The sequence below is a fragment of the Phyllostomus discolor genome, chromosome 2, assembly GCF_004126475.2.
Source record: "Phyllostomus discolor isolate MPI-MPIP mPhyDis1 chromosome 2, mPhyDis1.pri.v3, whole genome shotgun sequence".
Classification (NCBI taxonomy): Eukaryota; Metazoa; Chordata; class Mammalia; order Chiroptera; family Phyllostomidae; genus Phyllostomus; species Phyllostomus discolor.
In genome coordinates, this window is record NC_040904.2 from 139569499 (window position 1) to 139593501 (window position 24003).

At 34.3% G+C, this 24003-nt stretch overlaps 1 protein-coding gene and 1 non-coding gene across 15 annotated transcripts in view; both read left to right on the forward strand.

The window, feature by feature from the left end:
* The first annotated feature begins 7591 nt into the window (after positions 1 to 7591).
* LOC114514302 lies at positions 7592 to 7755 on the forward strand. The gene has a single exon (XR_003686022.1). It is a non-coding gene; the product is annotated as a U1 spliceosomal RNA (small nuclear RNA).
* A 10830-nt stretch (positions 7756 to 18585) lies between these two features.
* PPFIA2 (PTPRF interacting protein alpha 2) overlaps positions 18586 to 24003 on the forward strand; it is a 461362-nt gene continuing 455944 nt past the window's right edge. For 10 of the 14 annotated variants that reach the window (XM_036018623.1, XM_036018617.1, XM_036018621.1 and 7 more), the window contains exons 1-2: positions 18599 to 18834; positions 23001 to 23251. In XM_036018623.1, coding sequence (XP_035874516.1) covers positions 23003 to 23251 — 249 coding nt within the window. In that variant the 5' untranslated portion in view covers positions 18599 to 18834; positions 23001 to 23002. Of the gene's footprint in view, positions 18835 to 23000; positions 23252 to 24003 lie in introns of all 14 variants that reach the window. The other 4 variants (XM_036018625.1, XM_036018632.1, XM_036018631.1 and 1 more) reach the window with 2 other exon arrangements.

Sequence of the window (24003 nt, forward strand, 5' to 3'; positions counted from 1 at the left end):
TAGTGACTAGTAAAAACTTAAAAATGAGAAAACATATATTCTATTATAAGAATATGACTTTCTCATTGTCTAACAATATAAACATCAGTCTATTTCTTTCTATATTTCACCACTGCAAGAGAAACTGAATGAGATGATTTTCTACATATTTGCAAGAGAAGAAATTTCATAGATATAGCTGTCCCATCTTCCACAGCATTTTAACAATACTATGGTTATCAAAGGCATATATCATTCCATGATACTATTTATTTCATTCAATGTGTTTGAATATTTTTTAACAAAATAGCTCACTTGCTCTCAGAATAAGTCAAAATAATTTAACAGATTTTTGTAGTGGTGAAAAACTTAAAATATGGTTTAGAAGGTAGCATTTTTGTCATATAGGAAAACAATACACATGAAAGATACCATATCTGTAAACATATAAATAATAAGATTATTAATTGAACTAAAAAAATTAGCATGTGACTTCAGTTTAATTATTAAAACTAATTCCCATTCTAAGTAGCACACACTTAATAGGAAGAAATAGGTAGTAAATCTATTCAGGGCAAACTGAAAATATCCAAAATATCCTCTTTATATGACATTCTTTTAAAACATTACAGGACATTAATTGTATTTCAAAACCTATTGTAAACTTTTATAATGATGATTCTTATCTATATAATGCTATTTTACATTTAGTAAATGAAAGCATATACTTTATTTCTGTTTTATTTGTGAGCCTTTGATATTGTTTAATATTAGCTGATATTTTAAAACCTTTTCTCCTACTGTACCTCCCTTATGAATAGAACCTGTTTTAAAACACTAAAATGATGGACATAAAACAAATTAATAGCATATCTGACTAATGCAGAACTTCTAGTGTAACCATGGTTTCATCACTGAACATTTCTATTGTTAGTTTTCTATTCTAGTGGAGAAGAGCAAAACAGCAGGACTTTTGATATCAAGATAATTTGAATGTAAAATGACAGATTATAATATAAAAGGAAGATAACTGAGCTTTATGTGAGTATTGAATTAAATATATATCTTAATTTCCAAAAGGTAATATGAATTCATATGCCAAAGCCATGTCTCTCATATAAACTTCAATCTATTGTGCAGGATGAAGTGCATGATGAAACATTAAGGCAAATTGTGAGGACAGATGCTTAAATGTTGTGACTACAGTTGCAATTCGAGGACAGAGATCATTTTTCTGAATGCCATGCTTGTAATTTTAGAGCCCCTAAAATGTGATTAAAATGGATAGCTACAATCAATAGACTTATGATTTATGCACCTGCTATAGATATTTCCATTGTCAGGTTGCTATGTACAAAGAAAACAAAGAGGGCATACCAGTGGGAAACATGTTGAAGATGCAAATTGCAGGAGGTGCTTTTAATTCACTCAGTGACAGGGAATTCCAAGGCATGCACCAGCTTCTTATGGTTTTACCTTTCTTGTCATTGGAGGAGACTAAATGTCCTCTAAAAAGGTGTAAAATAACAAGAGACATTAACTCCTTTGATAAATAATATTGAACAATTTTATGTGATAGTGAAGTTACATTATACATCATTTATATTGATCAATAGATCTGTGACATAATTTATTACATTATTAGTTGCAATGTAAAGTGTAAATTTAAAAGGTCCCAGAACAAAACCTTAAAGATAATAAACTACCCTTCCTTTGACCTGTAGCCAAACACTGATGGATGTAGAAGAGAAAATAATTGTGTTTTTATAATTTTTCTCTCAGTTTCACCAAATTATGTTCAAATAAAGAAAAACCTCCTACCTCATTCTTTAGAACATGACATCATAGTTGTTAGGTTTTGGCAGATTTAAAAAAAACTTTTATACATTCTTTCAACTGAGCTATCATAATGATGATCTAATGACCTTCTTGGATAAATAATTTCTTGAAGTAGATCTCAGAGTGGCATTTTAAAGTATAATTTACTGATTATGCTATTACAGTTGTCCAAGTTTTCCCCCTTTATCTCCTTCTACTTGCTATCACCCTTACCTCCAGCAATCCCCCCGCTTAGTTCCCATTCATGGGTCATGTACATAAGTTCTTTGGCTCTGTACTTCCTATACTTATCTTAACCTCCCCCTGCCTGTCTTGTACCCACGAATTATGCTTCTTAGTCCCTGTACCTTTTCCGCATTCTCTCTTTCCCCTACTCTCCTCCCCATTGATAACTCTCCAAATGATCTTCATAGCTCTAATTCTCTTCCTGTTCTAGCTGTTTGCTTAGTTTGTTTTTGTTTTTATTTTTTAGATTCAGTTGCTGATAGTTGTGTTTGCTGTCATTTTAATGTTCATAGTTTTGATCTTATTTTTCTTAAGTCCCTTTAACATTTTATATAATAAAGGCTTGACGATAATGAACTGCTTTAGCTTTACCTAGTCTGGGAAGCACTTTGTCTGCCCTTCAATTCTACATGATAGCTTTGCTAAATAGAGGAATCTTGGATGTAGGTCCTTGCTTTTCATCACTTTGAATACTTCTTGCCTGTAAAGTTTCTTTTGAGAAATCAGCTGATCGTCTTATGGGAACTCCTTTATAGGTAACTCTATACTTTTCTCTTGCTGCTTTTAAGATTCTCTTCTTATCTTTAACCTCTGGGATTTTAATTACAGTGTGTCTTGGTATGTTTCTCTTTGGGTCCAACTTGTTTGGGGCTCTCTGTTCTTTTTACACTAACTGAAATAAAAAAAAAAATCCACAGAGGACCAACACTGAGAGGAAGAAAGCCAGGGTTCAAATCAATGATTTGGAACATAAGGAAGAAATAAACAATCAGACAGAACAGAATGAAGAAACAATAATTCAAAAAAGATGAAGAGAAAATAAGAAGACTCTGGGACATCTCCAAAAGTGTCAACATCCAAATCATAGGAATGCCAGAAGGAGAAAAGAGCAAGAAATTGAAAACTTATTTGAAAAAATAATGAAAGAAACTTCCTGAATTTGGCAAAGGAAATAGATATACAAGTTCAAAGTGGCATTTTAAAAATTTGCCTCATGTTGATCTACTATGGATTTTCCATATTCATTATTTTTATTGTCTAATATTAGAAAACATTTTATTTTCTACCTAATCAGAAATGCATATTATAAGAGAAAGTATTTTACTTTAGTTTTAGCTTTAATTCTAAACTTTTGTATGAAACAGAAAATGAACTCTAATATTTATGGCCCAATTTTCTTATAGGAAATGTTTTATTAATTATATTAATATTATTAGTAAGGATTGACTCTTTTTAGTTCACAGAACATTGTCATATGTCATGGGAGAAAAGAATTGGCCTTATGAAAATTATATATTACTCTCAAGTATCTTACATGTAAATTTATTAATTGTACAAAAAGGACTTAGAAACAGAAATGCATTTTAAGCTCCACCCAGCACAACTTCTACTTACCATTTGAACTAACTCTACTTGAAATTCTTTGGAGGATCGTAGCATAATGAGTTTTATTGTCTTCCACATATGTATTTATCTAGATCAGGGGTGTCAAACTCATTTTCACTGGAGGCCACATGAGCCTCATGGTTGCCTTCAAAGGGCTGAGTGCAATTTTAGGACTGTGTAAATGTAACCACTCCTTAACAGTTAAGCAAAAGCTTGGTGCTGCCACTCTGTAGAAATAAGATGCTGGGCTGGATGAAACAAGGTGGAGGGCCGGATTTGGCCTGTGGGCCTTGTGTTTGCCACCTGTGATCTCGATAGTATATCTATATAGAGTATATCTATATATAGTATAGATATACTATATCTAAATAAATACATAGAATATTTTTCAATCTATCACACAAAGATAAGCAAATATATTTGTTTTACTCTGTGTTTCTGTCTTTTTACGTTAGTTTTGAAAGTGACTTTATGTTCAAAGCTCTAAATGAAAGTGTAGTGGTAGCACTCAGTTTAAAAGTGTCATTTAATAAGACTATATTTTAATATACTTTTTTTCCACAATAATTACATTATGAAGTACATGGCCAGAATGATTCCTGATGTGAAAAACTTGCACTACAATGATATCATTCACAATCTGATTTATCCAAGAAAACTAACAGCATAATGGATATAACATCATTAACCTTGAAACCAAGACCTATAAATAGCCAAAGTTGACAAGAACAAAGGTCACCATCTGAAGGTTATCCTGAACATCTTGATCTAATTTCTTAAGGAAAGACTACTTCTTTTAATACCCACTAAGTGATCATAAAATAAAAATTGTAAGTCTGCACTAAGTCAGCTCATGCATCTGTGGAGTTCTTTTGTTCTATGATAGATAAATGACAAAGAAACAAAATATTGGATTACTCTTACTGATATCAATGTGGTGCCTGACTCATAAAAATTTGCAGGCTAATAAGCTAGTCATCGTGTTTTATCAGTTTTAACCAGATTGACCAATGTGGTTAAAATTGATAAAATGTGCCATTCCTTATTCAATGTAGGTTTTTCTAAAATGTTTCAACTATGTGTGTTCTCTGCAAAGCTGGAACCTTAAATAGTTTTTCCACTTGAGTAAGTTAAACATATTTTCAGGTCACAGAAAAGCAATTAATCAAATCATTTGAAGGAATTTTAGGTAGAGATGCAGCCTTCAATTTATACTATTCCAGTAAAAGATAGGAAAATAAGTAAGTACAATTATAATTTGAGAATTTTTCAAGTAATGTAGGTTTGTAAGATAATATAAAGCAAAATTAAATACTTAATATGAACATTCATGAAAGAAATAGCACTCTAGTTTATATAAATATAAATAATAAAGGTAGAAAGGAAGGGAGAGAAAGAAAAAAAGGGAGGGAGGAAGAAAGGGAAGGAGAAAAATGTATGGAAACAGCAATCGTTAATGGAGTGACTTGGCATAAAACATTTTATAGAGATGGTAATTGATAAAAAAGAAATATTCCTTAGTTACATACTTATTTTATAATGTTTTGATAGTACTTCTTTTATTAGTCATATCTTCCATTATCGGTCAAATTTTAAATGTGCATAATCCTTCTGTACAGCTTGCATTTACATTCAGAGTATCTATATATAAAATATGCTATTTATTAAAATTAAAGCTTTTGATGTAACTATAAAGTAATGTCTTCTAGAATAAACTAAAATATGAATTACATGTTTAAATTTTTAAAATGTAATGTTTATGGTGGTAAACATAATAGGATAAAATATTCTTAAACACTATCTGACAAGAGTATTGAGTTTATTCCTGAAGTAAAATTAAAAAGTAAATTTTAATTTTCCCATATTATAAAAACAAACTCTCAGGTTTAATACCTATACAATTTTAATATTTGGTTTTTGATATTATGCACTTAAATATTCAAATTACTTTAGAGTACTTAAAAGATCTTCCTGTAATATGCCTTCTGTTTGGAAATTTTGTCACATTTTACCATGAAAATACTATGTGGAGGGAGTAATTATTTTAATAGTCTAATTTTATTTAAGATTTTTAAAATGTTTTCTAAGGAAATGCAAAATCCAAACACTTGAAGGTTAAAATATTTTCTTATAACTATTACACTTGATCATATCAGAAGTTAGCTTGAGACTATTATACTCCATCAAATTGATGACATATTGGTAAGGTAGGAGGAATAAATAAATAAAATTGAATTTGATATATGAAAATTTATTCAACAACAATCTATCCACACATATTTTAAACATTTAAAAATATATAATTTTTCTTTTATTGAAAAGTCCAGTTTGTGAGCTACTACTGTATGCATTATTATAGTGCTATTTAAGCACATACAACTTCTTTCATTTTTAAAGTAAAAATAATACCTTAGAATGTGATTTTCAATGGGTGTGCTGCAGCAGGCACACAGGTGTGCCACAAGAATTTTTAAAGAGGAGATACCTGAATATTTAGTCAAGGGCACAGACCTCTTTTCCCTTAGATTCTCATATTAAAAAAAAAGTGACAACAGCCAACACAATAGCCATCCAATGTGAATAAATCAAAATTATAGCTATTTTTTGTCAGATTGGCAAAATACACATTTTTGGGGTGTGCTGCAGAATTTTAGCAATTAGTTTATGTAGGCTATGAGATGACAAAGCCTGAAAATCACTGTCTTAGAACAGTTTAAATAGATATTTATTGCTTGTTTTGACAGGTTGCTCATCTGGATTTAACAATCTTTATGGAAATTGCTCAAAAAGAGCATGCCATGTTGTTGTATCTATTGTGTCTGGCACAATAAATATCTGTTGGATGAATTAGTAATTTATTGTTTGAAACAGGGATATTTTTCTATAGACCTAAAATGTATATAACCTTAAAATAATTGTATTATTAAAATTGTATTATTAATATTTTACCATGCGTTTTTATTCTTTTTAAAAGCACTCTCATATAGTCTTGTTGATGGATCGATATTATCTGAGGAAGTGATTTCCAATGCTGCCTTTTCATATGCTGTCTTAGCTCCATACCAAGTGATTTAGGATTACAATTTAAAGTCCAAAAAGGTGCATTTCCAAAACATTTCTCCTAAAATGAACATGTAAAAAAGGTTTCTCATACTTTAGTAATCTAATCTAACCATATGTTTATATTCTAATAAACAGGTAATGAAGATAACTATATTAGAAATGATCATATAAATTCATTAATAAACTAAATGGTAGATTGATGGCATAAATGTTAACACAAATTCTATACAATTTAGTTGTATATTATCTAGATGAAACTTCAAACCTAAGAGAGCAGAGGAAGATATATTTACCTATCAAGACCATCCCTGATTTTCATCTGCTTATACAAATTTGGTCTACTGTGCTCTCTAATTTTTATCTCAACTGCAAATACTAGGTTCTGCCTGGTTTCTCAGGTCTGGAATTACTGATGCTAACAATAGCTGGCATTTGTTTAGCTGTGTGTATAAATGATCTCTTAATTCCATGATGTAGGTGCTATTTTATCCTTATTTTACACATGATGAAATGGGAAATACAGAAAGTTTAAATAACCTGCCTCAGGTCAGCTAGCATATGACAGGCCTTGACACCAGGCAGTCTGCTTAATTAATACTTTCAATACTACATTTGATTCCCTTACTTAGGGCAGGTGTCCTCGCTTGCTCTTGCAAGTTCTCAGGTGCTGCAATTCTGCTTCTGTCTACACCTGAGTAAACCTCACAGGCTTCTGAGCAAGTGTTCCATTTGCCCCTGCTTGACTGCTGGATTCTTGCCTGTTGTGTATGGACCTGAGGATTTAGATGCTCTGCATGATGAAATATTTTTCTGTTATTTATCAGTACACCTTACTAGTGCATCTCACCACCTGCATTTTTTTTGCCCCCAGACTCTATATCCTGACTTCTCTTATGCTTGCTGAACTCCTTCAAGATTATTAAAGAAGGTCAGTTGAACAACTTTTACACTAATGTGGCATGAAATACTGAATCACAATTGGAGAAAGAAAGGAAAACAGAAATAATTGTGGTTAAAACTCAACAAATCTCAGTATCATATCAGATGCAGCATCCAACTTTAGAATGAATTAAATGAAGATTCCAAAATTACAAGCTTCATACTTACCTGGCAGGGGAGATACCATGTTCATGAAGGTGGTTTTCCCCCAGTGAGGCTTATCCACTGCACTCTGGATGTGCTGATTCCTGCTATTTCCCCAAATGTGGAAACTTGACTGTGTGATTTGTGGTATTCAGGTACCCTGTTAGAGCTCTCCCCTGGCTGCCCCCCCCCCCCAAAATTATAAGTCTTAGTTACTGGGAGGATGGATGTGTCATATAGAGAAAATAGGCACTGAGAGAAGTTATAGATAAAAAGAAAAGAATTATGATTTTGTCTATAGGCAAAGGAGAAACACACAGAGATATATCTTGATATCACCATATCCACACATTTATTTGATCATTATTCATGATACCATTTTTTTTACTTTTAAAATATCTCAGTGAGATATAGTAGAAGCTCAGTGAGTCTCAGTAATATGTAATAGGTGGTTAACTCTTTGTTCCTCCTCTTCCTGTTGTTTACTTCAAATGCCCTCTAGTTTCTTCTTGCACTAAAATTTTAGTTTCACCTATTTGAGCAATTTAATCTTGTGTCTGATTATTTAGATGTCTCACTCCTCTCTACCTAGGATATCCCTCTACACAGATGATCCTTTTGATCACTTAACTCTTTCTGCACTTCCCTCATATCCAAAATAAATTTTGTATATTTGTTCAAGCCGTTTACTCATACTTTTACTTCCTAATGTAATTCACAAAGAACATTTAAAACAAAATTCATTTTTACCTTCTTTAATAACATTCATGGTTTGATTTGTACAAAACTACACTGGAGTACATCTTTACTTTTTATGCTAAAGTCTGTTGTGATTTTGTTTTATTTATTCACTAAGACATCAAAAAGTGCAGCCTGTTTTATTTTTACAGGGTTCATATTAATTAATATTACTTTCATCACCCAATTTATATATGTTCTGTGAAAAATATGAAATTCTTAGTTCATTCCTTCCTTTCCAGTGTTTATAGAGAATGAAAAGAGGGGGAATGGCTATAAATGGCAACAATATTAACAATAGTGATATATGAACATATTAGACAAGGTGTGATTTTGATGAATATGTGTTAGAAAGGCTGAAGGACTAGCGAGTCTATTGGATTTGTGGAAAAGAAAAAGAGCCAAGGCAAAACTGTGATGACTCTTCACATCTGTGCTACACCTTGGCACAGCCACTTGCACAACAAGGTAACGTGACCTGGTCTATGTCAATACAGAGGGGATGCAGACCCCTCCCACAGAAGGGAGTGCAGTGGACATTGCAACAAGGGGAAGTTTATGATCTTTTTCAGAGAATATTGTGAAATATAGCAAATAGTGATAAAATATACCACAGTATGCATTATAATAAAGTGATAAGATTTGTTTTCCTGTTCTAAACAAAACCAGTCACAATAATATGTTGTCATCTTATATAAATTCAGGTCTATGAAAATCATAAAGATTATATACCTAGTGTGTAATACTAATGGATATTTAATATATTATATACAGTTCTGGTTACTAATATTTTGATCTCTGACTTGAGAGTCCCACACTATAAATATTCATCTCAAAGAAATGCTCTTATGCATATACATGTAAATTTTGCATTATAATTTCAGGGGATTCTGGAACTTCTAAACGCCCCTTATGGACCACTTAGCACTCTACTGACTTCCAAGATGAGAGAGCTCTATTACATCTTTTCAGCTTGTTTCTATCTTTTTCACACCATTAGCAATCCCATTTCTTGGACAGCCACAGTTTCAACCTGTAATCTCCTTAAGTCAATATGATTTGTCTTCTGCAATTATCACTGGTGAAACTTCCGTTGCTAAATATTCTAGAAATATCTTGCTAAATCCACGGGATGCTTTCCAGTTTTTATCTTAGTTGATTTTTCAGGAATATCTTACAGTGGTTACCCACCTTACCAATTCTTGCAATGTTTATTCTCTTTATTGGTATGTATCTGTGACATATGCCCTCCAAATTTCCCTCCCTCGCCTGCCCATTTCTTGTTAGAACAATGCCTTAAATGCTGGTGTTAATTGAGGTTCTGTAATTCTGCCCTCATTGTCAATGTTTATTTCCATGGTTTCAAATGCAATAATAATATCCAAATATTTACCATCATCTCAGATTTCTCACTGGATAAATTAACAGCATTAACTCCTTTTGAATACTTCTAAGGGGATGGCCCACAGTCAGATAATAATATTCAACATGATCAAACAAACTCATTTTGTTTGAACCTAAATATTATCCTGCCTGTTTCATACCCCATAAAAGTATGGTTCAGTCTTCATACCTTACTTTTAACTTTCTTATCTCCCAATGTTTATCCTATCTTTTCCAAAATGTATTCCACCTTTTCTTTACTTTAAACTTTTCTAGGCCTCCTATTACCCTCAGGATACATTTTAAGCTCTTTAACAAGGTTTACATCTTTCATGTATGTTCTTAGATTTGCATTCTCTTCTTTCATTCTAAGCCTCTATCATCTATACGCAGTAGTCAAATTGACACTATCCCTGGTCCTTATGCATGCTACAGTTTATCTGCCCCTGGTTATTTGCTGCTGCTGCTGTTACACTTTGACACCCTTCATTCACAGATTTACTTAGTAAACCTTTCTCATACTCAGCTTTAATTTCCCATCAATAGTTTCAGTGCTTCTTGTCTGTGCTCCCATATCACCCTCATTATATCTCATCACATTGTGTGACTCCTGACCCTCTACACAGCTGATTTCTAGATGGTTCATGAACATCTAGAATTATAAGTAAAGACCTTATTTGCAAATGTATAAATTATAAAATAAGCTTCAAAACCCAAAGAGAAATTTTATAACTCCAAAACTCTATAATTGATTGGGAAAGTAAATGAAAAGAAAGTAAAACACAGATGTATACTGTAACAATTACTAACTAACTATGGTATAATGTTTGCCATAATAAACTTAATTCCATAATATGCAGGTTTTCATACTTTCAGGGTTAATCAAAGAATTGTAATGAGCCTTTATTGCCAGCTTGCCAGGAGTCCAGTTTCTGGTTCTCCTACACAAATCAAACCTGGACCTGGTTGCAGTTTGACACCATTTGGTGATAGTTGTCTGTCATAAAATGTCTATGAGATTGTTTTTGGTTCTGTGTCTGAATAAGAATTCATAGACTCTAGGGGACATTCACTTGGCTGGCACCTGGTTGGTTAGTATCAGGTTCTTGTTCTTTATTTGCTTTGTTTGGAATACAGTTCATGGAGATAACACTGGGAAAATATTTGAAGTTATAAAAAAGCCAGTTTACCTCTTCACTTTTCAAGATAAAGTATCATATGGGACATCACCTTGATACTCTGGTGGCCTCCAAATGTATTGTCAGCAAGCTATATCAGAGGTCATGAAATTAGAAAGCTCACAGAACAGATGAAAATACTCAAATCACACATTTTATTAAGTTTATTTGAAACACATAGAAGCAAGAGAAAAGAGATAGGGTAAATTAACACATATATGAAAAGGTACAGTGTAGAAGGACAATACCATCTGAATCCTGAGGCATGCAATGTTCAAATGTCCTATTCCTCTCTCTGCCACCCCCATCTTCCACACAGATGGCATGATTACTAGGGCCAGAGTTGAAGTTTGAGTTGGGGGTCAACAAGTAGAAGACATTGAGGGCCAACAACAAATACTTGTGCTACTAGAGAGATGCAGGAATGAATACACCTGGCCAACTGATATAGCTTTCTGAGTAGCCTAATGAACAGTAATGGATTTTGTTTGTGTTGCTTAGCAGAGGACATATCGGATTATAATTGAGGTCACCAATAGATGGTCAAAAAAAGACTTCATGAATGAAAATTTTTCTTGCGTATCTAGTGTTACCTGAACATTTACTTGTATATTTATTCTTAGGTATATTCTTGTATATTTACATATTATAAATATATAGTACCCAGATGACTCATGAATATTGGGCATCTCTGATCTTTCCATCCCTTTGTGTTTGACACACATGTTCTATTTTCTAACTGCTTATCTTATACCTAATTCCTATGAATTCTGTCCATGTCTAACAAACATTTTATCAGCAACTTATATATTTTTTAAAAATTAGTGAAAGACAAATACCACATGATATCACCTTTAACAGGAATCTAAACAACAAAACAAAACAAAAAAACTAGCAAAATATAACCAAAGACACTGAAATAGGGGATAGTCTGACAGTGGCCAGAGGGGAGAGAAGAGGGAATTTCAGGGGGGAATGGGTAGGGATTACAGGAACAAATTTGGAGGACACATGGACAAAAACTAGGGGTGGAGGGTAATGGGGGGAAGGGGGAAGGGTTGGGTGGGTGGGCTGGAATGGGAGTAGGGGGGAGACAACTGTACTTGAACAATGATTAAAATTAATAAAAACTTGAAAAAAATGCAAATTTCTTAAAAATCATTCTTGATGGGGGTAAAAGGCAGAAAACTGTACTTGAACAATTAAAATAAAAATAATAAATTATTCTTGAAAAAAAAATTGGAGTTTGCCTACATTTTTAAAACTGTAAACTTATTCACCTAATAAAATTGAATATTTTTAATAGCAAATATCCATTTCAGAAAAGTAGGCTGCTGTGGCTGATTTTATTTGCTGAAAGGGCTTCAATAATATTCTTATTATCATGTAATTTTGATGCTCCTTCCACTAAGAGGTAGGTTGGGGGTATGTTTTTTCCCCTTGAAACCAAGAGGGCTTGTGACTGTTCTCCAGTAAGTGAGTATGGTGGAAGTGACACTATGTGACCTTCAAAGCTAGGTCATAAAAATGTGAAGCAGCTTGGCCTTATTCACTACTTGTTTTTGACTTCTGTTGCTATTCTGACTGCTCTTGAGCTGCCATGTTGTGGGAAAGCCCAAAGTATCCCATTTAGCAATATCACATAGAAAAACCAACAGGTGAAAGAGAGAGAGAGAGAGAGAGAGAGAGAGAGAGAGAGAAGACAGAGACAGAGAAACAGAGAGACAGATAGCGAGATCTCTCTTGGTCAGCCTTAGCTGCTTTAGCTGTCCCCACCTCCTCTCTCAAGGCCTAGCCACCATTACACACATAAACCATATGAGAGATTCCAAGTCAGAATTACCCAAGCAAGCTATTATTAAATTCTTGACCCACTGATACTATGATAAATAGGAAAAAGATTGCTCTTTTCAGCTACTAAGTTTTGCAATATATTTTTTTCTTTTACTCCATGTAATGCATGCCAGGACACTTGACACTTACTCCCTTGGTCTTAATCTCCCTTCCATGCCTCATTCCTCTGTATTCATGAGAGGTAAACTGGAGTCCACCATATTTAAAAATGAAGAGAAGACAAGAGCCAGTTACTAAAGACATTGTATATAAGCATAATTGTCATTTTAAAAAGAGTTCTCTACATGACATCAACTGTCTAAGACTTCTTATTAAATTATTCTTATTAATTTAATATTGGAAATGTGTCTTCTACTCAGCTTTTCTAAAGCATTATTCATATTTTTTATTGCTCCATGAATCTTTAAACTATGTCTAAAATAAAGATTATCTATATCAGTTATTCTTATTTAATTTACTATTCATGATTGTTTACACATGTCTTTGAATGGTGAACACTGAGGAAAAGCTAATTTTTATGTTGGTGACTATTTTTCCCTAATGATTTCTTATCTGAAGAGCAGCAATCATCACTTACCTCAATTTCACCCACTTTGTGTTGCCAATTGATTAAAACAAATATATTGGAAAGTACCAGTGATGTCAATGATCAAAATAGTTAGGTAATCATTAATAATTTTGATTAAATTCTGGAATATTTCTATTTGATAAAAGTTAAAAAGTAGATATCTAAAGTCAAGCAGTACCTGATTAGCTTCTTCAGAGAGTTCAGTTGGAAAATCCAGTAATTAATACTACCGAGTTTTATTTTGTTCATCTGTAAAATTGGAATTCGATTTAAACACTCAGCATAAAATTCTATGATTCTTTAGTTACAAAGGTAGGGTCCCTGCATTGGAGCCAAGGCAAAAATAAAAACCTTTATTATGAGGGTTTATATTAGAATAAATCTCCTCTCTAAGTAAAAACAAAGGAGGCATATAATTAAAATTTTTCTTTTAATGTTTTATCACATAGGGGGCTAGAAAGAAAATATTCTTTTCTATGATATGTTATTTCTTTTCTTTAAAAATAATAAAAATTTATTTCAAAAGTCATCATTATTTTATTTTTCAGTGCCCTTCTATTGCTCTTAGATTGATGTTTAATAACATTGAATAATGCAATAAACATTGTCTTCTCTTATCACACCTTGACTTCAAAAGTAACTGAGTTTTCTCTTCTACAACACTGTTATTTTTAGCTATGAGTTGAAATCTCAGTGACTATTTGTCAAATTGCTACATTTTACAGTAACCACATATAAATGCATAGATAAAGGTTGATTAATGTCACCTTTTACAATTTATCTTGTGAGAATTGATGCTTATATGTTTATGTGAAGGCACAAGAGTCAGCAACTATGTGCTTTGGATAGCTTTCATATTCTGTAGTTTGCTTTTTTAGACAGGTAAGACAAAAAGAATAATGTGTAGCATAAAAAATAAGAAGCATAAAACCTACATAATAAATAATGCTTACTATCTGTGGTAGAATGTGTTATTAATGTCATGATTGTCAATCCAATTAATTGAATTTAATCTATTTCTAAATGTATGCAAAATGGAACATTTAAACATATTTTTTTACATACCTTTTATTTCCATGATCACTTTCACAAATAATATGTGGGAGAAACTGACTAAGTTTTTACCAAAAATTCTTTGTTTTCCAGCTTTAAATCTAGACTACTTTTCATAACTCTCTTGTAATTGGATATTGCCCTTTGAGTTGTTTTCATCAACTGAACATGAGAAAAGTGTGTGTTACTTTTGCACCAAAGGGTTTAGAGTCCATGTGTTTTCTCCAACTTTTATCTTCCCATCACCTGGACCCAAAATTCCAGGAGGTAGATGGCAGAGTTCAGAGAAGAAAGAAGTCTAAATTACTGTGTGGAATAAAGTAGCTCACTAACCAATTCTCACTTGGAATATTGAGACAGAGAAAAATGAACTTCAACTGCATTTGATTCATTATATATTTGGGGTTCTGTGTTGCTCATTCTAAATAAATAAATAAATAAAGTAATAAAGTAATAATAGTGCATGGCCTAATTGTTTAATGAAAATAAAATAAAATTCATGTTCACACGATTAAAAATGTATGGTGGGAACTACTCCTATTGTCAGATCCATCTTAAATTTTAAACTTACCAGTGAGCATAAGTGCAGAAAACATCATCTAGTTGTTTTAATATGTTAATGTGAACTATTGTGAGTACAGGAAATATTTTCATAAATGGGTAACTATATAGTTGAAATTAGGTGATATTGATATCAGCATGTCTGTTACAACTAACATTACTTGCTTTCATTTTGCATGAAAATTATCCTTGCATTTAAAAGACAAATTATGCCACTTATTAAATCTTTGTTATTGTTATGGCCCATGCTTAACTACCCATATTCTTTGGTGTTTGATCAAAGTAAATTTTATCTTTATAAACAAAACTATCTTCAATTTAAATAAAACAATGCTTCTTCTTACTATTACTATTATGATATTACTAATAAACCATGCACTAGTCAGAATATCTAAAGAGATGGAAAGACTAGCCACTGTAGTAAAAACAAGAGTGGCTGTATGACATTCTGCACTTAAAAGAGCATAAAGACAAAAAAAAACCTCATATTTGAAATAAAATGTGCTGTGGAAGCATTAGTAAGTGTGGCTGGCAATATATCTCTATGGATCAAATGGTTTCATTGATGTCAGGCACTAAGACTAAGGAAAGAAGTGGCTTCTACTACCTCTGCCTAAACCTAGTTGACTATTTCATCTTAATCATTGATTTTATGCTATCAAAATTAGGAACAGACAATAGCTTCAGCAAAATAGTTGGTTTTACATTTGTGTGAGAGATTTTTGCTTTGAGTACAAAATATTTATCAGCTATTTTCTTTTATGTTCTGTACTTATGCCTTTCCAAGTTTCTTCAGATTAATTTAAGCAGTGGTTCTCAAAGTGGGATTTCTGACCTAACAATATTATTAGCATAACTTAGGAATTTATTAGGAATGCAAAAATCTTTGGCCATACCACAGACCTACTGAATCTGTAACTGTGGGGACAGGCCCAGAAATCTTTTGGAGATTCTCTTGCATGCTAAGTTAGAGGTTACTAAACTTGAAAAACTGGTATAGAGAGTGACTCCCCTCTTTTGAATTGGTTCATCTGATGCTTTCTGCAAAACTGCTTCTTAAAAATGCCTCTCAGTTCTATAGAAAATGTTATTTACACTCTTGGCAGTGGTGTTAGGGGAGATAACAATAGAAAATAAAGTTCCTAAGCTGAGAGTAACCATGAAGACTCTATCTCCTTCATAAAATATCCTTTTCTCTATGACTGACTCTGCCTTCCATTACCAAATTCTTCCTGTCTGTGATACCAACTATGCGTGGCCTTTCAATGCTATTGTGTCAACTGAATGTGGGGGGATTATACTTAGAATTCAAACTTTTATTTCATATGTGAATGATAATCATACAAATCAAGAATCTTTTTAGATATGCTGAGAACATCTAAGCCCACTTTTGATGAATGTTGATAATCAAGAAAATTAGAACCAATTCTTATTAAGGGAGGAATTCTTAGACAAAGACACATGCACATTAACTGTCTGTAAAAATATGAAGATCTCTTGTGTATAAGGACATTTTACGTCTTCTGGGGAATTCTAGAGCGTGAAACTTATAAGAGAACTAATATCTGTTTAATTAAATAAAGCAATTATACAATCAGATCTATTTGAAAATGGACTGGGCCACCTTATGTGTTAATGGGTTTCTTATGGTTAAGGGTATTTAAGCAACAGAGAGGGATGAGAAAATGTTGAACAAGACGTTGATTGGGTGGTCTAGATCTTTGCTGCTCAAAGGGTGGTCCTATCTGGAAGCTGGTAAAAGTGCAGAAACTAAGGGTCCACCCCAACCCTAGTGAATCAGAATTTACAATTTAACAAGATCCATGAATGATCTATATGTACATTACGTTTGAGAATGTGTTCCGGTTGACATCTAATGAGTCTTCATATTATTCTTACACTTAATTCTTATAGGATTGTCCTCTGATGCAGAATTTGAGTAACAATCTTGAAGAGAAGAAGGTAAAACACATTTACTTGACTTCACATTTCTCTGTGGAGTAACTATATGAATTAAACCCTACCCTGAAAATGAAAGATGTTTTTTTTAATATCATACCTAATTTAAGGGAGCTGGTATTTGAATATTGTCCTTTAGTTAGTTTGTGACTCTTGTTTTAATCAAAAAATACCTTTTTGATTTCTTGCACTATGTCCTGAAGGTACATGCACTAAACCCCAAATTATTCCTAACATTCAACCCTTCTCCCAATTCCCTTCTGAATGCCCTCTTTCTTTTCACTGAAACTAGGGTATGTGAATTTCCCTCACTGAAATATATATATATATTTTTTTTGCTGAGAGGAGATACTGGTTTTGTTTTCTGCTTCCTCCCTACACCTTGTTGAGATGGGTTTGTATGAATGAAGAAGGAAAGGAGAATAGGTAAAGGGATGTTTAGGTATAGAGGAACTGGAACACAGTGGAGACCAGACTTGGCTCAAAGCTGGAATTTCCTAGGGTAGGGAGTACTTAGTGTACAATTCTTATTGCCAAAGCAATGAAGGGAGAAGAGCTGGAGAGGTAATGAGAAGTGACAGGCGTTGCCACACCCTGCATTGACTCAGGTCTTTACAACCCTGACTATCATGCCCTCGTCTTGGGAGAAGGAAGCTGCTTAAAGAAATGACAGGCGCGGAAGACCTGAGTGAGAGCTAGACGGTGCCCAAGCCCATTTCCCCTCCCCAGCAGCGCGGGCTGCCACACGCTTTCCTGCAAAGACCATGGTGTAGGAGGGAAGGTCGGGTGTGGAAGAGCGTACCCCCTTCCCACACCTGCCCATCCCCAGCTCCGGCCTTTGCCCCCTCGTGGGAGGCACTGGGACCAGCACGAGCTCCAGCAGCCCGGCAGCAGCTTCGGGGTAGTCGTGTATATCCGCGAGCGCGTGTGCGTGAGGAGGAGAGCAAAGACGTGATTACTTCAGAATTTATTTAAGGGCCGGTGGAAACCACTGCAGCAGCTTCCAGGGGAAGCCCTTGTTCCAGGGGAAGAGGAGGTGGCGGCTGCCAAGGAGGAGGAGTGGGGAGAGACGGAGGAGGAGCAGCAGCAGCAGCGACAGCACGAGGAAAGTGGGGAGAGGAGATGTAGCATCCAAACCGGATCTCAGCAGGTTGGTTGGTGCTAGCGAGCAAGGAGGCTTGCAAAGAAGCTGGGAGGAGAAGCTGGGTGTAGGGGGTTGACGGCTTCGCTTTGCAAAGAAGAAGCACCTCTCTTGGGTGAAATGGGACACCGAAGCGCAGCTGGAAGCCAGGAGGGGAACTGTCCTGCTTCTCTCTTCCTTGGGACTCTCTTCCCTTTGGCTTTCCGACTCCCGACGTTAGCCACAAATTCCGAAGGGGCTCCAGGTGGGGGGCAAGATGGGAAACTTCCCTTCCAGATACTCATCACTCTGTTTCCCAAAGCTTGCGTTTGGGTCGGCGGGGGAGGTGGGTGGATACCCTCCAGGTGGCCTGGACTCGGAGGGGGAGCAGCGCCGCTAGGTTAAGTTTCTGCAAGTCCATCCCTAGCCCCCAGTCCCCGGCTCCGCGCGCCGGGTCTCCAGCTGCACGCGCTGAGCTGCAGCGGCTCGGCAAAGGGGCCGCTGCTGCTTTAAGAGCCGCCTCCCCCTCTCCTCCCTTTGACAATGGTCTGAACCGAGCTCTGCTTCCCAAAGCAAAATTTGTAATATGCCATTTTTCCGATGGACGCTTCTCCTTTTGGCTGCTGACGGAGCTGCGGGAGGATGTCAAGCTGCTGCCACGCCGCCGAGCCAGGGCACGTTCCGGGAGGGCGCCGGGGCTCGCCGGTGTCTCAGCGGCCTTTCTCCTCCCGTTGCTAGGGAAATGGTCCAGGAGTGCCCGGCGTGAGCCTCCCCTCGAGTGGAGCCGGAGACTGCGGCTGTCATTGATCAATTGAAGAAGCAGGATCCGAAATTACTGATATTAGGTACAAAAACTGTATTTGAGTTACAGGGTTTCCTTACCGCTTTATTTATTCACTTTACCTCCTCCCCACCCGCGGCCCCACCCCACCCCCAGGGAAAATGATATGCAAATTCCTCCTGCCAATTACACTCTGAACCTTCTTTTACTTTCTCCCCCACCTCTACTATCCCTCCTCCTATTTCTCTACCCGCTTCCTACTTGGTTTTCTCCTGTTGGGCATAATGAAGAATTTTAAGTATGGAAATTATGAAGTCAACTTCTTCAGGGGGGTGGGGGGTGTGGCCGAGAGATAACTGTCCAGCCGTGTAGGTGTGCTCGCTTTTTGACCATCTGTAAATCAGCTGGGGTAAAGAAAGTGTAAAATGCTTCCTTTAGAGGTGATAATATTTCCAGAGGACAGGGGATTTCAAAGAGTTAAACAGGAGGAGGAATATTCATATAATGTAATCAATCAGACAATGGCTAGGATTTCTCTCACCAAATTACTTTTCTGTGGGTTAACTGAGACGGAGCTGGAGTAGTTAAGACTAAATCTTTGCAAAAAAAACTAACTACCAAAATAATTTCATCTTTGCCTCTATTGGGGTCTAAATACTGGTGATCTGCCTGAATAAAGTGATTCACTGACAGAGAAAAAAAGCCTTTTGTAGGCTTTTATACCACTATTATATCTGAATAGGTACTGCTTGAAGGGTATATATTGCCAAGAAACACATAGGATCTTGAAAGCTTTTGGGTAATGACTCCAGTGGGCATTCAAACTTTTATTTTGAAATCTGAGAGATTTAGAAGACAGTCAAGGTTATGTGCTAAGAATGAGGGAGTTGGTTTTCCTTGTATAAAATTATTCAAACTAAACACTGGGATAATTAAGCCAATCAAGTTTATTATTATTTTTCCCTTCTTCGATAAAATAATCTCTTACTGGATTTGGTAATCTTCAGTAATTTAATGAACAAGACATCACCACCTAGAAGAGGATAACATAATCCCTGTATCCAATTGACTTTGGGGAGGAGGAGATGAAAAGGCAAATGTCAAAGCACACTATTAGTAGTCCCTTCCATGTTTCTCATAAATTATGATATGCAAGGCAGTTTTAATTTTGGAAATGATTATAAAAGTTAAAAGTGGTATATGAGGATGAAATATACTAGAGGTTGAGTGACCATAGCCTTCTGGATTGTGCAAGTTGCTTCAGATGTCATCTATTCTATAAGAAGTTGTTTAACTCTCACAAGATTTTTCATTGCTTTTAATGTTTAAAATGTGCCTTTGAGAAATAGGTTATATTATATTTTAAGGATTATATAAGTATTTGTTGATTTATGCTAGAATCTGAGTTCTATTGTAAGAAGCCAAGGTAGTTTATGAAAATGGCCTTATTTTTTGTAGAAACATTTTTCCCTAGTTTTGTTGAGAAGAGTTTAGATTTACTTACTTGAGTTGACTGTTGGTAAAGAAAAGCAGCATGTTTCCTAGGTAACTTTTGCATAGTTTGATTTTTTTATTGGATTTGGAGAGTTCAGAGTACCCACTGGAATTAAACCTTTAGGCATGGAAGCAGAATGAATCATAAAAGCAAAATATTCTTTCTACAACAATGAATATTGGTCACTATATAATAGAAATAAATACTTAAATTTGTAATAACACTATTACTTTACTATATGATCTCAGTCAGATATACTATAAGAGCCTTAAAACAGGCTTTTTTTTTAAAAAAAAGCATAGATTGTTAACTCTACAAAAGAGAAAAATAAAGTTTTGACAGGTGAAGTGACTTTCCCTTATTCACATGCTACAGAAGTGAAATTGAATCAAGTTCTCTTGAGTGTAGATTTAATAGACTTTTTAAGTCCCTAAGGTGCTTCTCATCATAGCATTTCTGGATTGAATAAAAAACCAGCTTTATATTGATCTGTAAGGGCCTAAAGTTTGTAAATGTCTAATGCCCCACGGTGACAGTAGGGCTTTGTTGGAATTAGGGTAGTACATTCAGGAGAAAATTATAGTGGAGGTAATCACTGAAGTTATATTTTTCCTTGGAATATAAAGTTTTTATAAGTTATTCAAAGTGAAGATGGACTATTAGCTTTCTTTCAAGAAAGATAAAATATTTGAAATACTAATTTAATAATGTTTAAGTAAACCCAAAATTTAAATCTCACAAATGTTTTGGCATGAATTATCATCATGCTACCATTTCCTCTCCTAGTATTTTGTTGTAACCTTGAATGTAAAAAAAAAAAAACCCAAATAAACAAAAAACCAAAACCAAAAAACCCTACATTGGCTCCTAGTAATGACTTATCAAAATGACACAGCTGTTCAGTGTACATATTTCATGCATGGCAAGTGAACTAATTGTCTGAAATATTTCACTGTGTTTGGAACACTTTTTTTGTTTTGTAATTTCTTTTCAATCAATGTAAAGACAATTTGTAGCAGTTAGAAAAGAGTCTCATATTTGTTTTAATGTTTGAATAGCATTCAAATTGAAAAATACAACAAATATTATATTTTCATCATTAAGTATTTAATGATAGTAATTATGTGTGTATGTTCATGCATACGTGTGCATTAGTATATCCTGTGTATCTACACTGTTATTTATTTTAGGCTGAATAAGTAATTGAACAAGTCAAATTCTTACCTTCAGGTAGCCCACTGTTTTGAATGATGAGCAATACTTGAAAGCATTCTCTTGAATTATTCTAAAAATCACCCTCATTAATTTTTTTACATAAGATATCAATCAGAAAAGTACTTTCCTCTCATCTTTCTGGAACTTTCTCATAGTTTTCAGTGAGGCCTCACCAAATCATTCATAGATAATTGAATTTCTCTTCTCAATAACTCATTTTATATGAAAAATCACATAAAAAGTAATTAGCTATTGAGTTAGTGAGTCTTGACATTTTATTTGAAAATATCACCATAAACACTTTCCCTAGAGACAGGTATATGTAGGCAGAAAAATGAATTGATCTTGTATTACAAAACCAAAGAATACTTTAGGATCAACAGCCAAACCAGCCTTTCTCTAAATCAGCCTTCTACAAAACCAAGCCCTCTAATTAATAGCCCCTGGCCCCTGTACAAGAACTGAACCAGAGGTGAGTTTGATTCTTTTTCAAATATAAGATAGAGGATAAAAGATAAAATGAGATAATATCTGATTATTAAAATGCCACATAGTAGATCAATATTATATCCTAATGTCTGTGTTTTCTATTTTAAATCAAATTATTAAATGATTTAAAAAATACCCTGAGCAGTTTGTTTATTTCATGGTTGTGAGCCTCTGGTTAGCAGCTAAGATGTGAAGTTACTACATTAGCTAATGTGATTTATGGCATCTGTTTTATGCAATATCTGAAATAGTGTTAGTTTGTATTGTTTGGATGAAAACCAGACAATGAAGCTCACAGGATACAAAGGAATAGTAAGTACAATTAGTAGTATATTAACCTAAATAGATTTATGTACCTCAGTCTATTTCATAAAGCTTATATCTAATAAAATTGCTAGGCTACTGCAGGAATTTAGGAAGAGAGCATATAGAATTAAAACATTGGAAATTGTAAAGTCAAGAAGCTTGAAACTGGTGTGAAAAAATCTGTTGATAAAATTAAAAGGAAAAACTGATTATTATATAAACAGAATACTCACTTATTTGTGAATTTTCCTAAACAAAGGAGTGAACACTAATTCACTGAATTTTTTAAGTCATTTAAAAATAATTTGCTGCCCACCCATTAAGTACCAGACACTATGCTTGTTGTGAACAATACAACAAATACAGGTAACATGGAGGTATTAGCAATAAGGGATTTGTAAACTTGCAGGGGAAGAAAGATGATCAATTAATAGAAATATATTATTATAAATTTAATTAGGTGGCATAAATCATGAAAAAAAAGCTTTAAGTAGTAGGTGAAACCAAGCTGTTTCATTAAAAGCCAGCATGTTGGTTGTTGGAAGTCAATGAATTGTTTTTCATTGCGGTCAAAATATTTAGTTTGCTTGGAGTTGGGACAATGGGTAAGGGATAAAGGGACATTAGGCTAATGAGCTGCTAAGCATTTGGTGAGTTGAGGGCCAGGTGGCATTATTGGCAACCATTTCTTTACTAAGACTTTCCTCCCTTTTACTTTATTTAAGCAATGATGTGTGAAGTGATGCCCACGATTAATGAGGACACCCCAATGAGCCAAAGGGGGTCCCAAAGCAGTGGCTCGGACTCAGACTCCCATTTTGAGCAGCTGATGGTGAATATGCTAGATGAAAGGGACCGTCTTCTAGACACCCTTCGAGAGACACAAGAAAGTCTTTCACTTGCCCAGCAAAGACTGCAGGATGTCATCTATGACAGAGATTCGCTCCAGAGACAGCTCAATTCAGCCCTGCCACAGGTACGCCTCCTGGTAGCATTTGCCCTTCCTATTGCAATAGAAAATGTGATAAGACTTGAGTAAGCTTTGCTTTATTCCCATTCTTATAATTATTTTTTTCCTTAAAATATATGATATGCATGTTTTGGTGAGAAAAATTTAAGAATAGATAATTAATTTACATAAAACTTGTCTCAAAGGAAAATGTGGTATGTTGGTGATTGGAAAAGCACTGAGTGCCTATCTGGTCTTTTTTTTAATTTTTTTTTTTTTTTTTTTATGTTTTGGTGAGGTTAGAAAATCACCTGTTGATCAGCTACCTGTCACCAGAATGTGGGAATAGTTGATTTTCTCTTCTTCCCTTGCATTTTAAACATAACCATGGCATGTGAAAGTATGTACTTTTCATTTTCAGTTGTGTGTTCTGTCTTCAGAAGCGACAATAGTTTGGAAGTCTACTGTCTATTTTTTACATGTCATTCTTTAAAAATGCCTAACACCTGCTTAAAAATTCTTGGAGTTATTGATGTATTACCTACCCTCTCCACTCAAAAATGTTTTAAGGAGTTTTCTTTTTAAATAAATTATTCTGGAAATTAGAAAAAAAGGCAAAACTTCAGCCCTATTTTCACCAACTTAAAATTGTTAGATGAGTTATTTTTAGTATATTTTGTCAAGAATATTATTTTGTGAAAAAGAATATAACATTTTAAGAATTTCCAGTTAATAATAACTCAATTGTATTATTTAAGAATAGCATAATTGTGTTTATT